This window comes from Citrus clementina, unplaced genomic scaffold (assembly GCF_000493195.1).
Source record: "Citrus clementina cultivar Clemenules unplaced genomic scaffold, Citrus_clementina_v1.0 scaffold_1, whole genome shotgun sequence".
Classification (NCBI taxonomy): Eukaryota; Viridiplantae; Streptophyta; class Magnoliopsida; order Sapindales; family Rutaceae; genus Citrus; species Citrus x clementina.
This window is the reverse complement of record NW_006263303.1, coordinates 25,286,605-25,302,462: the sequence shown is the minus strand read 5'-3', so window position 1 is coordinate 25,302,462 and position 15,858 is coordinate 25,286,605. Positions and strand designations below refer to the sequence as shown.

The window sequence follows — 15,858 nt, the reverse complement described above, 5'->3', positions numbered from 1 at the left end:
ATTCGCAGGGAAATTTCAGAGTTTACACAAAGAGAGGACGAGCAGTTTTTCGAAACATGGGAGCGATTCAATGGGCTACTCTTGAAGTGTCCACATCATGGGTACGAAAAATGGCACCAATGCCAATACTTTTTGGAGGGATTATTGCCGAATGTGCAAGAATGGCTAATGGCAACAAGTGGAGGAGAGCTAATGTCAAAAAGTGCATCAGAAATTTGGGAGTTTTTCCAGCGACAAGCGGACAATTCCCAACAACGGAGTCGATCACTCAGGAATACTAGAAGGATTAAAGGAGTGAATGAGGTTCACATTGGCGAGTCAACTTCGGGAATCAAAGAAGTCAAGGAGATGGTTGAAGGTCTTGCTCGACAAATAGCATCGTTATCGACTGCTAAATCAACAGAATCACATGACCTTGACTCATATCCAGATCAAGCCAATGCCATAGGTGTAATGAGAAAACCATCAAATTACAACCCATACTCCAACACATATAACCCTGGATGGAGAGACCACCCCAATTTTTCATGGTCTCAGGGATTCCAACAGAATGGACCAGCAGCTCCAGCTCCACCAATTCCTCAAGTTCCTCAAGCCTCTCAGCCCCCATTTAGACCATACAATCAGAACCAGAACTACTCTCAACCCAGACCATGGGAGGATTCATTCCAGAATCTCAAGAATCTTACTCACTCCACGATTGAGCAACAGAACCGCACCATTGATGGACTACGAAATGAGTTGAGAGCAGGCTTCAACTCACAAGCTCAATCAGTTTCAAGCCTCGAGAAGATGGTGGGACAACTTGCTTCTTCAGTTCAGACCTTGGCAATGACTGTTGAGAAAGGAAAATTTCCAAGTCAACCAGTGCCTAATCCTAAAGGAGTACATGAAGCAAGTACCAGTTCACCACAACAGCATGGAGAGGTCAAAGCAATCATGACCTTGCGAAAAGGAAAAGAAGTCGACAATAAAGTGGAGATGCCGGTGACAAAAGAAAATCAAATTGTACCTATAAATGCTGAGGACTCACCACCGGAGGAAAAAGAAGAAACCAACCCACGAGAATACGTTCCCAAAGCTCCATTTCCTCAGAGGTTAGTGAAAGGAAAGAAGGGAAAATCCACAGGTGAGATTCTCGAAATCTTCAAACAGGTAAGTGTTAACATCCCTTTACTTGATGCTATAAAGCAAGTTCCATCTTATGCCAAGTTTCTTAAAGACCTTTGTACTAAAAAGAGAAACATGCATGTTCAAAAGAAGGCATTTTTAACAGAAAACGTTAGTTCTATACTCCAACATAAAATTCCTTTAAAATGCAAAGACCCAGGCTCCCCCACTATCTCATGTAGTATAGGGAACCACACAATTGAGAATGCTTTGTTGGATTTAGGAGCTAGTGTAAATCTGTTGCCTTATTCAGTATTCGTGAAACTTGGACTGGGAGAATTACACCCAACTCCAGTGGTGTTACAGCTTGCAGATCGGTCCACGAAAATACCTCGTGGTATTGTGGAGGACGTGCTTATCCAGGTAGACAAGTTTTATTTTCCTGTTGATTTCATTGTAATTGACACTCAACCAATACAGGATTCAAGGAAGCACATCCCCATTATCCTAGGCCGACCTTTCTTGGCAACTGCGGATGCTCACATTCAATGCAGGACTGGAAATATGCAGTTGTCCTTCGGCAACATGACTATGGAGCTAAACATTTTCAACATTGCCAAACAACCTCACAGTGCAGATGATGGAATTGTTGATGTGGATTTAATTGAAGCATTAGTTGATGACACATTTATTTCAAACTTTAGTGATGATCCTTTACAAACATGTTTAACTCACTTTGGTTTGGATTTTGATATTGACAGATCAGTCGATGAGGTCAACGCCCTACTTGACTCAGCACCATCCATGGACACTAATAAATGGAAGTCAAGAGTTGAACAACTAGCACCATCAGAAAAGAAACTCATCCCATCATCAGAATCACCACCGAAACTCGAGCTCAAACCATTGCCCAACACTTTGGAATATGCATTTTTGGGAGAAGAAAGTACTCTACCGGTAATCATCTCATCATCCCTCAATGACGAACAAAAAGGTAAGTTGTTGGATGTTTTAAAAGAGCACAAAGGAGCATTAGGATGGACCATAGCGGACATAAAAGGTATAAACCCAGTAGACTGCATGCATTACATTCACCTTGATGAAAATGCTAAATCTACTAGGGAAATGCAACGTCGGTTAAATCCTAATATGAAAGAAGTTGTTAGAACAGAAGTCCTTAAGCTATTAGACGCAGGTATCATTTACCCAATTTCTGATAGTTCATGGGTCAGTCCTGTACAAGTTGTCCCCAAAAAGTCAGGAGTCACAGTAGTTACCAATGCTGATAATGAATTGATACCAACTAGAGTAACTACAGGATGGCGTGTATGCATTGATTATAGAAAGTTGAATTCTGTCACACGTAAAGACCATTTTCCTTTACCATTTATCGATCAAATGCTTGATAGATTAGCAGGCCATGAATTTTATTGCTTTCTAGATGGCTACTCAGGATATAATCAGATTCCCATAGCACCAAAAGATCAGGAGAAAACTACTTTCACTTGCCCTTTTGGCACTTTTGCATATAGGAGAATGCCATTTGGATTATGTAATGCACCTGCTACATTCCAACGATGCATGTTGAGCATTTTTTCTGATATGGTTGAACGATTCCTTGAAGTCTTTATGGATGATTTTTCTGTCTTTGGTGACTCGTTTGATCAATGTTTACATCATCTAACGCTAGTTCTGCAGAGATGTACCGAGAAGAACTTAGTCTTGAATTGGGAAAAGTGTCATTTTATGGTAAAACAAGGTATTGTTCTCGGTCACATCATTTCAAGCAAAGGTATTGAGGTTGACAAAGCCAAGGTGGATCTCATTTCTAATCTTCCTCCACCCAAAACAGTCAGAGAAGTAAGATCTTTCCTTGGGCATGCTGGTTTTTATAGACGTTTCATTAAAGATTTTAGCAAAGTTTCTAGACCCTTATGCAATTTACTTGCTAAGGATGTACCTTTTATCTTTAATGATTCATGTCTCATGGCGTTTGAAAAATTAAAGCAGTTGTTGACATCATCACCCATCATTCAGGCCCCAAACTGGAACTTACCATTTGAGCTCATGTGTGATGCATCTGATTATGCAGTAGGAGCAGTATTAGGACAAAGAGTTGATCGAATTCCCCACGTTATTTACTATGCTAGTATGACATTGAATGATGCACAGTTGAATTATTCAACTACTGAAAAAGAAATGCTAGCAGTAGTGTTTGCATTAGAGAAATTTCGATCTTATCTCATTGGTTGTAAAATAATTATATTCACAGATCATGCTGCTCTTAAATATCTTCTCACAAAGAAAGATGCAAAAGCTAGACTAATTCGTTGGGTGTTACTTTTGCAGGAATTTGACTTGGAATTCAAAGATAAGAAAGGGACAGAAAATGTCGTGGCGGACCATCTCTCTCGTCTCCATTTTGACACAATTACAGAGCCATTAATATTAAATGAGTCATTTCCAGATGAACAATTGATGAATGTGGAAGTATTACCTTGGTATGCTGATATAGTTAATTATCTTGTTACAGGTAAACTTCCAGAGCATTGGACCAAGCAAGACAAGGCTAAATTCTTTGCGGAAATAAAGAATTTCTTTTGGGATGACCCGTATTTGTTCAAGTATTGTGCAGATCAAATTGTTAGGCGATGTGTCCCAGAAAGTGAAATTCAAAATATCCTTTCATTCTGCCATGAACAAGCGTGTGGAGGCCATTTTAGTGCTAAGAAAACAGCTACAAAAGTTTTACAATGTGGTTTCTATTGGCCAACTATATTTCGAGATGCTTACACTTTCTGTTCTTCATGTGATAGGTGTCAACGAATGGGGAGCATTACACGAAGAAACATGATGCCATTAAATCCAATTTTAGTGGTTGAAATTTTTTACGTATGGGGTATCGACTTCATGGGACCCTTTCCTCCGTCTTTTGGTCATCAATACATATTGGTTGCTGTTGACTACGTATCGAAATGGGTGGAAGCAATTCCATGCAGAACCAATGATCATAAAGTGGTGATAGGATTTTTGAAAAGCAACATTGTTTCACGCTTTGGATTCCCTCGAGCGATAATCAGTGATGGTGGTGCCCACTTTTGTAACAAAGCATTCAAGGCTCTTTTGACAAAGTATTCAATCACACACAAAGTGGCGACCCCGTATCATCCGCAAACCAGTGGCCAAGTTGAGATCTCCAATCGAGAAATAAAGCACATATTAGAAAAGACGGTGAGGCCAGACAGGAAAGATTGGTCATTAAGACTTGATGATGCATTATGGGCATATAGAACGGCTTTCAAGACCCCGATTGGGATGTCACCCTACAGGCTAGTGTATGGAAAAGCTTGCCACCTACCTGTGGAACTCGAGCATCGTGCATATTGGGCCATCAAGAAATTCAACTTTGACATGCAGCAAGCCAGCTCAGAAAGAAGATTACAGCTGGCAGAACTTGAAGAAATTCGCAATGATGCATACGAAAATGCCAAGATTTACAAGCAACGAATGAAAGTCTTCCATGATAAGCAAATTATGAGAAAAGCGTTCACTCCAGGTCAGAAAGTGCTTTTATTCAATTCTCGCTTGCACCTATTCCCAGGTAAGTTACGCTCTCGTTGGTCTGGCCCATTTATTGTACATACTGTTTTTCCACATGGGGCAATTGAAATTAAGGACCCAAAGAACGGTGTCACGTTTAAAGTTAATGGTCAAAGATTAAAGCCATATCTAGAGTACCAACCACATGGAGAAAACATCGAAATAAATTTGAGTGACCCACCAAATTTGAATTGATTTTTTTTCTTTTCGTTGATTTGATTTTTCTTTATTTCTTTTTATTATTATTCTTTTGCTAATTGAAATTGTTTTTGCATAAGTGTGTTTATTTTACCATTAAGTTTTCTCTTATCATTTTTAATCATGAGTCTCCTACTTAGACCGTTCCTCCTGAACATTCTTAAACCACTTCAACGTGTCAAAACTCATCTCAAAAGGCAGATTCAATTTTGTAAAACACAACGCATTTGGGCTCTACAACCACCAGAGTTAGTAGCCTATGTTGAGGGTTTAGAACGCCAACTCAGAGACATTGAAAGAAGTGTTTACGACATCCAGTTGGAGCTTGAGGTAAATTCAATAAGAGGACGATTTTAATTTTCTTTGTGTGTTTTGATTTGTTTTTCTGTTTGTGTGCTTTAGTTTGTTACCCCGGTGAAGTGGCGGATAACGGTACTCCGTGACAATCAAGTCGGTTACTTCAGTTTCCCACAATAACTGACATTCTGAGGCGAAAGTATGGACAGAAACGAGATTCTAGCGAAGCTTCACAAGCGATTCCCTTCACTTCCTCAGAATGCCCTCCTTACGATCTATAAAGCTCGGACCGAACGCATGCGATTACTCATGAAGAATAACATACCTGCTGACATCCGTTGGTTAATTGAGGCTAAAGTACGATCAGCAGGTGAGTTACCTCCTAAATTTATTGCATACATGCCTGGTTGTGGTAAAGGAAATTACGCAAGAAAACGACGAGCTCGAAGAATTTCTGTTGCTTGTCACAAGTGTGCCAGAATGAGTTGCAATAAAAACCTATGTTCTTTAGGAATGGTGTCTGATAACAGGGAAGATAAGATTCAATTCATTAGCGATGGCTTGAATAAGGAGTCATTGGATGATATCCTTTTGTCTCTTGAAACGCATCTCAGTGGATATGTGCAAGGAGCGATTCTCCAGTTATGGCCATTATTCCAGAAAGAGCATGCACGATATAGTCTCGGGAATCTGACTATAAACGACCCTGTTTGCCAGTTTATAAGAAAACTGGATGAGAATCCTATCCTCGACCCATAGAGGGCGTTCAAGCCGTTTCTGGACGTAAAACCAGAGGAAGATGTGAGCCACAGTCGCAACTACCTGTAAATATCCTTTTACTTTATTGTTATTTTATTTCACTATTGTCTTATTTTTGCATTATTGTCTTTAATAATTTTATTACTGTTTGCTTTTTCCTTTTTTACTATTTTCTTTTTGACTTGCGAGCCACGTGCTTTACGCGTTATTTGACACTGACACATTACCTCATACACAACCATGACCCACTATCACCAAGACTCTTAAATGTGATATCTTTTGTCAAGCACTCACAAATTATTTTTTTTTGAGAAGTATCACAATGACAGCTACTCCAAATAGACAATTCAAGAACATTTGTGTGCTTTCTGGATTTACCTATGGCAAACATAAAGAGTTCGTGGAGGCAGCCATAGATCTTGGTCGAAGCATAGCAGCGAGAAAATTACATTTGGTGTATGGAGGAGGTAACCGAGGGTTATCAAAAATGGTCTCAGAAGCAGCTTTTATCAGAGGAAGTCAAGTGTTAGGCATCATCCCAAGAATCCTAAAACCATTGGGCAGTTCGTCTGACTCATCAACTGGAGAAGAGTTAGTCGTCTCAGGTATGCAAGAAAGAATAACTGAAATGCTTAATCATGCTGATGCTTTTATTTTCCTTCCAGGAGATCTTGCAACACTAGAGGCACTTATGACACTAGCATCTTGGGCCCATCTGCACATCCACCAGAAACCCATCGGTTTGTTAAATGTCAATAACTTTTATGATGGCTTTATCGCATTTCTTAACCATGCAATAAAAAACTATTTCATTCCTTCTAATGTGAAAAAACTCTTTATTTGTGCTCACACTGCTAATGAGCTACTTGATATGTTACAAGCTTATAAACCGGAGCCAGACCCCTGGACCTTTGTGTTGGAGCGACCAAATAATGATGGTAACAGTAGCCGCAGTAAGAAGTACAAACTAGATTTAACTCTCCGCCTGTAAATATTTTCTTCTGTGTTGCACCACCCAGGTGATGTCTTCTAAACTCTACTTCTTTCCTTTAAAACATTGAGGACAATGTTTCGTTCTGGTTGGGGGGAGGGAATAGTCGACAATTGTGGAATCTTGGTTAAGTTTTTACTGATTTTTTGTTGTAGAAACTAACTGTTGCTAACGTTTTGTGTTGAAGATGGCTGAATATGGAGTGTAGTTACTCTAGAAACGCATCTTCATCATTTAAAAAAAAAAAAAAAAAAACTCGTTTTCTTCCTCTTTCTCCTTTATAAATATGTAGTTTCTCCTTTATAAATATGTAGTTTCAAATTTTCGAGTCGAAGATGGCTGAATATGGAGTGTAGTGCCTCTAGAAACGCATCTTCTTAGTTAAAAAAAAAAAAAAAAAAAAAAAAAAATTCTTTTTCTAATTAATTTTTCTACACCATTTTCAAAAATGTAAAATAATTATGTTGTTCAGTGAAGTTATGCCAAATAAAAGCAAAAAAAAAAAAAAAAAAAAAAATTTCTGCATTTTTCTCAAACATACATTTTGTTTTCCTTATTTCCTTTCTTTGTTAGCCATATCCCTAGCCTACGTTACGTCCTAATAAAAGTCCTTCTTGATTTTCGGGAACTATAGTTTGAAGTAGAAGCTAGTTATATGGGCTAAAAAGATGTAGTGATGCATAATATAAAAAAAAAACAAAAAAAAAAAGATAAATAAAGTGGGTTGACTAACATTTTTTTTATTTGACTTGAGATTGTATTATTTCTAAGCTGAGGGCATATTTATTTCATCTTGGTGAGAGCATGTGATATCACTTTTTCATTATTTTCTCTCAATTACCATGCATTGGAGTGACTATTTTTTGGGTTTAATTTCTTTGTGAGAGTGTCACTACTTCCAGTGAGATTTTGGGGTTTGACATGTCATTCTTGAAAGTAGCTATAACAAAGTCTACTGGGCCGATTCATGTGGATGGTTGATGTGGGTGTGATATTGCTTTAGACTGGAGATAATGCTTATACTTTTATTTGATTGCTATCATTAATCTGATTGAATAAACACGAGCGTTTCAAAAAAAAAAAAAAAAAAATCATTTTGAATTTGAATTTTGTTTTCGCTTTATTTGCTAGGGACTAGCAATAAGCTGGTTGGGGGGTGTGTTGAGTGTTAGAAAATGCATATTTATAAAGGAGAAAACCGTCATTTTACATTTCAAGTCTTACTAACAACCCTTACTTTTATGTATTTAACCTTCTTGTGATGTAATTACGTGTGTGTTATTTTAATTAAGTATTTTATGTATTTTAGGGGCATTATAGTCATTTCACAATAAAGGAGAGATCAGACGGCAAAACGGACATCACTTTTGAACTCAGGACGGTCGAAAACCTTAGGAGGAGCATAAAAGGAAAAATGGCACTATTCACATGTACGGTACTATTCACGTATACGGTACTGTCTACGTTACTGTTCACGACACTGTTCACATAGACGGATCGATGACGTGGCATTGACCGATGATGTGGCATTGACTGATGAGGTGTCACGATCCTGTTGGACTAAAATTCTTATGTACTGTTGACGGTGACGTGGCAGCATATCAGTGGACGAAAAATCTCGCGTACGGTGCATGCATCACACAGGATTATTTTCAACCAAACCGCGTTACTGTTCATCCGGGTCAAACCGTGTTACTGTTCATCCGCGTGGTCAAACCGTGGACTGTTGACTGATGACGTGGCGCAATCCTGAGCGTCCAAACTGTTTTTAATCCGATGGCCATGATTTACTCCATGTATCTATAAAAAGGGGGCCTCCCCCCCCTAATTTGATATCTCTGAATCCATTTTTGGGATCCATTTTCTGTAATTCCTTCTCCATCTTGTATTTTCTTTGTATTTTAATAAATTCCCATTTTGCCCCTAGTTCAATTATGAGTGGCTAATTTTCTTTCAAGCTTGGGTTGAAGGTGAAGTCTCAACATGTGTCATGGGCTTTATTTGGTAAATTTATTTTCTTTTCCCCTCTAGTTTTTGTGGATGATTTGACTTATCGTCGACAAATAATACTGATCTTGTCTAGATACCGCCTTGGTTACACCGGCTCTCTAGTATAAGGTTATTATTATTTGGCACGATAAGCCCTTAGCACCATATTGATTAGAGCGTGGTTCATGAGGTGTGGATTCCCCCCTCATGATTTAATTGGCATTAATACGGATTATTTAGCCCATGATGCATGTTGATACGGATCCAGATACCCAAGTACGTCAATTTAATCGATTTTCTCTACAATTTATTCTCGCCATTGCAATTCCAATTTTAGCATATTTTAAATCACTTCCACCACAATTCCAACCACCCATTTACAAAATTAATTCTATATATAATTAAAAATCCACCTCCTCGTGGGATCGACACTCGTCACCATTAGTCTATACTATAATAGATTCGTGCGCTTGCGAGTACATTAAAATTTGCACAACAATTACTAACAATTTATAAACCAAATAAACAAATTACAGTGAACAACACTCAATAATGTTGATCAATTTGTGACAACAATCACTTTATCTAAAATCTCTCATAGGTCAATTTTGTAATAGGGTTTTCCCAATTTTTAATTATACATCAATGTTTTATCATTTAGTGCTACATATCCTAAATATTTTATTTTAAAAAAATTAATTTGAATGACAACATTCATTAATTAGTTAATGAGATAATATAATTAATTCATTTAAATCTCATAAAGAATTATCAATAATTTAATAAATGACACATCATTCAGAATAAAATTTAGGATAAAAAAATTTGAGTAACTTGCACTATGCATTAGTCTTCTACTGATACCAAAAATATTAAGAAAATTAAGAAATAGAACCACGCTTTGTGCGGCTTTGAAAAAAGAATTTAATATTCTCTTTTTTTTTTCTTATTTTACTTTTAATGATTTATTTTATTCGATTAAGAGGCAAGACTTCCAAAAAAATATGAAAAAAATAAAGCAAAGCTAAAACCAAAAAGATTTTTTTTTAATTATTTAAAATTGCATTGGCTAAATTAACACCACATAAATAGAAGTGTCATAGATGCACCTTGTCTAAGCCAAAACCTTGGAAACCTGAGACTAATATATCACCGCGAGGCCACCTGGAGAAGGAGCAGAAGATGCATCACAATAGCCTCTCAGTATGTTCTCTTCTTCGACAATGAATCCGAGAGAGGTGAGTATTGTAATTTTTAAATTAAGGTGAGGCAGAAGAGAAGAGTGGTTAAAAATGTTTATGAATTATTACTTAATTTATGATCAAGAATGTTTCAATTAAAGAAGATAGTGAGTCTTTTGATGAACTATTACATATTAATTGTGTAATAATAGTCAAATTAATTATGAGAAGATGAAAAGTCAAATTTGAAAGAAAATTTCTCTATTTATTAGATAATAGAGAATATACAAAAATGAGAAATGGTAATGCCACATCACTTCTTGTAGTTCCAACTTTATATAAATATATAGATAGATAGATAGATAGATAGATAGATAGATAGATAGATTGATTGATTGATTGATATGCAATGTTCAATAATAAGTGGGTGTCGTTAGATACTTGGGTGGGTGTAGAGGGAAGGACGGTTAAAAACGGAAAGTAACTTTCATAACTGCCAAACTCGGAGGGTTTGATAAAAATAACCCATTAACTAAAACAAAATGATGAGATCCTATTAAATCATCCTGTAACAAAACACAAACTTCAGAGTAAATAATAATAAAAATGATTATCATATTTCCATTCATAGAAAGAATAAAAAAATCAATAAAAATATATTATTAATATTACAATTATATCGCCGAGTGATTAATATTTTTATGCGGGACGTTAGTTACGTTACCATTTTCATCACTCTCTTGAACTCTTCTGCAAAACACACAAAGCAAAGCTAAGCAAAGCGAAAGCGACCCTGACCCATTGCATTATTGTTCACAGTGGCAATTAAGCCTTAAGCTTATTAAACAGCTTGAATGAGAATGAAAGAAAGTGAGAGAGAGAGAGAGAGAGAGAGAGAGAGAGAGAGATGTAATAAAGATAAAAATGTAGTGTAAGTGTTGCAGGTTTTATGGCAGAGCTCTCTGGCATAGAGGGTTTTTAACTTTATCTATGAAATAATTTCCCATCTCTTTCTCACTCTCACCCCGGCTTTCTCTCTCTCTTGTTGTTCTCAGAGCACAGTTGTACATACACACTCAATGAGCTTAAATTTCTATAGCTAGGACTGTGTATCTATCTGTATGTATATAGACTGCGACTGCCAGAATGATGTGACTGAACAACCAGAGAGAGCTTTTTAGCTTCCTTTTTCTCTCTTCTTGACTTGCCTCTCTTAGCTTCATTTATTCATTTGGCAAACACTCTTCTCTCTCACTCTCTCTCTCAATGAAGAGTTTTCTGGGTTGAAATGTTGCTGTCTTCTTAAGTTGGTTTCGAGTCTTGTGATGTTGTAAATATATCTGGGGTCTGTTTCAAGGTTATTCATGGCATTTCGTTTGGAGTTCATCCTCCTCCTTGTTTTTCTCTTCTGTTTGAGCTTTGGTTCTGTGGATTCTGAAGATGGTGAGTGTTTGCTGTTCTCTTCTAAGAGAGTACTATTCTTATCTTGTTTGGTTCCCGAGAAATGCTAGGAAAGTGTGGGGAAGAAAGTGAACTATTTTGGTTAAATTTCTTTCTTTTCTTTGTTTTTTCAGCACTCGATCGCTTACTTCAAACGTGAAAGTTTCCGTTTTTCATAATTTTTTCCTTGAAAATTTCTGTCTTTTTTCGAGTATTTAGTATTTTCGAACTCTTCTCTTTCTTTAGATATTTGGCTGATACTATGAAGTCCGCCGTACACGTTTAATTCAAGCTTTGTGTGTTAAGTGCTCCATTTTCATTGTGAAAGTTTTGAGCTTTTCTTGTTCCAAGTTCAGGGTTTTGCTTAAACTTAAAATAGGGCTTAAAACATAATCATCTACTGAGTTTGGATTGTTATTTGCTGGGTGTGCGTGTAATTCATTTTTTGCACTGAATTTGAATCTAATGAATGCTAATGTTGTATTGAAGGAGCAACATTATTGGAGATAAAGAAGTCATTTAGGGATGTCGATAATGTTCTGTATGATTGGACTGATTCACCATCTTCAGATTATTGTGTTTGGAGAGGGATCACTTGTGATAATGTCACCTTCACTGTTATTGCGCTGTGAGTATAGTTTTTTGGAGCTTTCTTTTTCTTCACTTATATATTAGTGTTTTTGACTTGTTGTCTTTCTCAATATACTGTTTCTTTGATGTTAAATTTTGATTTCTATTTCTCTTTTTCTTGCTTTGGTCGTTTGTAGTAATCTATCAGGTCTAAATCTTGATGGGGAAATCTCACCTGCTGTAGGAGACCTTAAAGATTTGCAATCCATGTATTGTGCTCCATCTCTGTGCATTCTTTGATTTTTCTTTTACGATTTTTGTTTACTGAAGTTCTGTCTGTTTCAGTAGAAAATACTTGTGGGATCAGTTTGTGCTTATTTCACGTGAATCAAATGGTGCAAACTGCCTTAACATGTTTTGAGTTCGTGCATGTATAGTTGAGCTTGGATGGATAACAACTCAATCATGTGTGTGTTTCTTGATCAGTGATCTGAGGGGAAATCGTCTTTCTGGGCAGATACCAGACGAGATTGGTGACTGTTCTTCTCTCAAAAGCCTGTAAGTTCCATATATGAAATGGATAAAAGTTCAGTAGCTCACTGTGATATGGGTTGAATATTGATGAACTGATGTTATCAGGGACTTATCGATCAATGAGCTATATGGAGACATACCTTTCTCAATTTCTAAGTTGAAACAACTGGAATTTCTGTAAGTTTTCCTTGAAGCCTGCATGTCTACTAGTTGTATCAATACTATTATTTATATTTAATTGAATCTGCATATTCTTTCAGAATTTTGAAAAACAATCAGTTGATTGGACCAATTCCTTCTACTTTGTCTCAGCTTCCTAATTTAAAAGTTTTGTAAGTTTTCTTTCTTCCACTTATCTCTTCTATCTATCACACGTTTATTTTATATTTTTCTGCTAAGTAGTTTAAGCGACTGCTGAAATTCTTATATTAATCTGAATGATTGGCTTCAGAGACCTGGCTCTAAATAAACTCAGTGGGGAAATACCAAGGCTTTTATACTGGAATGAAGTCTTACAATATCTGTGAGTATATCTTGTTAAAGTTTTGTAATTTTTTCCTTATGTTTTCCCACCTGGATTCTGTTTTGTATTCTGAGCAAAAGCATTTTCCTTAATTTTTTTTTTCCAATTTACCTCAGTGGTTTGCGAGGGAACAATCTGGTGGGTACACTTTCTCCAGATATGTGTCAGCTTTCTGGGTTGTGGTACTTGTAAGTTCCTTAGAAGCCCACCCTTAGCTCCAAGTTTATTATTTTATCTTATGTGTAAAATTCTTTGCTAATCTAATTGAGTTTCTGCTGTCATTTGCAGTGATGTGAGAAATAACAGTTTGACAGGCAGCATTCCTCAGAATATTGGCAATTGCACTTCCTTCCAGGTCTTGTATGTATCCATTTAAACTCATCCAACCTAGACTTCTTTAGGATGCCTAACTTGGTTAGTTCATTTATGATCTTTTATTTTTATTGGTAGGGACTTATCCTACAACCAGCTAAGTGGAGAGATTCCATTCAACATTGGGTTTTTGCAAATAGCTACATTGTATGTGCTTTCCTTTACTTTTGATGCTTGCTTGGTTAAGAGTAATCACAGACTCTTTTGGTTTATGGAATTGATCATTTTTCATCCTGGCTTGTAGATCCTTGCAAGGAAATCAGCTGACAGGGAAGATTCCATCAGTAATTGGTCTAATGCAGGCGCTTGCAGTATTGTGAGTACTTTAGCTTGCTGTTATGTGGAGGTAGTAGCCTTCTGAATTAGAATTTTTTCATCAGGGATGCTTTATTAACTCCCATGTACATTGTTTATCCAATCCAGAGATTTGAGCTGCAACATGTTAAGTGGACCCATTCCTCCCATTTTAGGAAATTTGAGTTACACAGAGAAATTGTAAGTATGTGCTTACTACTATTGCAATCTATTTTTAATACTTTCCATTAGTTAATGTATTTCAAACCCATATCGTGAGTAAAATAGTTGCTTGTATTTCATGGCAATGTATAAATGATTCATAATGAACCTTGATCTTCTTTGTGGTATAGAAGACAATTCTGTTATTAAGTTCTTTTTCATAATCTTAATTTACATTGTAGGTATTTACACAGTAACAAGCTGACTGGACACATTCCCCCGGAGCTTGGGAACATGACAAAGCTTCACTACTTGTATGATTACTATTTCACGCTTATCACACTTTTCTGTTTCTTATATCATAGCACAGCCGTTTTTCTTATATCAATGTGTACTCTGCTTTTTTCAGGGAATTGAATGATAATCAGCTCACAGGGCATATTCCTCCAGCGCTTGGGAAGCTCACTGATTTATTTGACTTGTATGAACTTCTTCCTGGATTTTTCATTATTTAAATAATTTCTGAACATATTGTAATGAGCTACTATGGCAATAATCTGTAGAAATGTAGCAAACAACCACCTTGAAGGGCCTATACCTGACAATCTTAGTTCATGCACAAATCTCAACAGTCTGTAAGTATTTTATCCAAGTTCTGTAACTATTTTCTTGTGAATGAGTTTCTTTTTAAGGTAGTTATCAACCAATTGATTTGATGTCAGGAATGTGCATGGAAATAAGTTAAACGGAACCATTCCGCCAGCATTCCAAAGACTGGAGAGTATGACATACTTGTAAGTTCCAGTGATGGTGTATCAAAAGTCACATGCCTTTTTGTTTTTTAAGTCAGAGATCATGCTGTCTCCTAAATTTGTTCTGTATGCTCACCAAGTCATATAATGGTATAAATTTTTTCCATTTTTTATGTTGCTTGAGCATTTGTCCACTGATCTGCGTTTCTTCAATTATTGTCTTTTTACCTATTACTGCATACACCATAAGTTTTTTTCTCAATCATTCATAAATCACAAATTTTCTAATACACTTGTCACTGCTGTTATGTGTTGCCACCTGCCCTTCATCAGGAATCTCTCTTTGAATAATATCAGGGGTCCTATTCCGGTTGAGCTCTCTCGGATTGGCAATCTAGATACTTTGTATGTTTTAACTTCTTCGTGCTGTAAACTATTTTGCTGTCTCCTCATTTACCTGCTTGGTAATTAATTTCCTCCTCTTCAGGGACATGTCAAACAACAAAATTAGTGGTTCCATCCCCTCTCCCCTCGGTGATTTGGAACATCTTCTGAAACTGTGAGTTTTCTGCAAAGTGGCTGCTATCTCTTCAATATTCTTTCTGCTCGCTGACACTCACTTTCGTGCTGTAGAAATTTAAGCAGAAATCAGTTGACAGGATTTATTCCAGGAGAGTTTGGTAATCTAAGAAGTGTTATGGAAATGTAAGAAATCCTTAACTATTGCTGCACAAGATTTCCCTTCGATTACTTGATCCTTCTCTAATATGTCCTATTACATTGTAGAGATCTTTCACATAATCATCTCACTGGCGTAATTCCTGAGGAACTTAGTCAGCTTCAGAATATGTTCTCCTTGTAAGTTTATAAATGTAGCTTCCATCATCATGAAACATGTTGTGTCAGTGCATATCATAGACTTTTGACATCAAATGTGGTTGTTTGCTTTTCATTTTATAGAATGTGTTCATTGTTTTTGGTCTCGTTGATTTCATTATAATCTCTTTGTGCAAATTAATGTAGGAGACTGGACTACATAATTTATCAGGGATGTAATGTCGCTGATCAACTGCCTCAGTCTTTCTG

At 36.6% G+C, this 15,858-nt stretch overlaps 1 protein-coding gene and 1 non-coding gene across 2 annotated transcripts in view; one reads left to right on the top strand and one right to left on the bottom strand.

The window, feature by feature from the left end:
- LOC112095956 lies at positions 1-104 on the bottom strand. The gene has a single exon (XR_002904116.1). It is a non-coding gene; the product is annotated as a small nucleolar RNA R71 (small nucleolar RNA).
- A 10,934-nt stretch (positions 105-11,038) lies between these two features.
- LOC18055914 (LRR receptor-like serine/threonine-protein kinase ERECTA) overlaps positions 11,039-15,858 on the top strand; it is a 7,629-nt gene continuing 2,809 nt past the window's right edge. The window contains 22 exon segments of the mRNA XM_006452924.2: positions 11,039-11,568; positions 12,055-12,193; positions 12,333-12,404; positions 12,622-12,693; positions 12,775-12,846; positions 12,930-13,001; positions 13,121-13,192; positions 13,309-13,380; positions 13,481-13,552; positions 13,643-13,711; positions 13,809-13,880; positions 13,988-14,059; positions 14,263-14,334; positions 14,430-14,501; positions 14,584-14,655; positions 14,743-14,814; positions 15,106-15,177; positions 15,260-15,331; positions 15,406-15,477; positions 15,559-15,630; positions 15,796-15,810; positions 15,812-15,856. Coding sequence (XP_006452987.2) covers positions 11,490-11,568; positions 12,055-12,193; positions 12,333-12,404; positions 12,622-12,693; positions 12,775-12,846; positions 12,930-13,001; positions 13,121-13,192; positions 13,309-13,380; positions 13,481-13,552; positions 13,643-13,711; positions 13,809-13,880; positions 13,988-14,059; positions 14,263-14,334; positions 14,430-14,501; positions 14,584-14,655; positions 14,743-14,814; positions 15,106-15,177; positions 15,260-15,331; positions 15,406-15,477; positions 15,559-15,630; positions 15,796-15,810; positions 15,812-15,856 — 1,571 coding nt within the window. The 5' untranslated portion in view covers positions 11,039-11,489.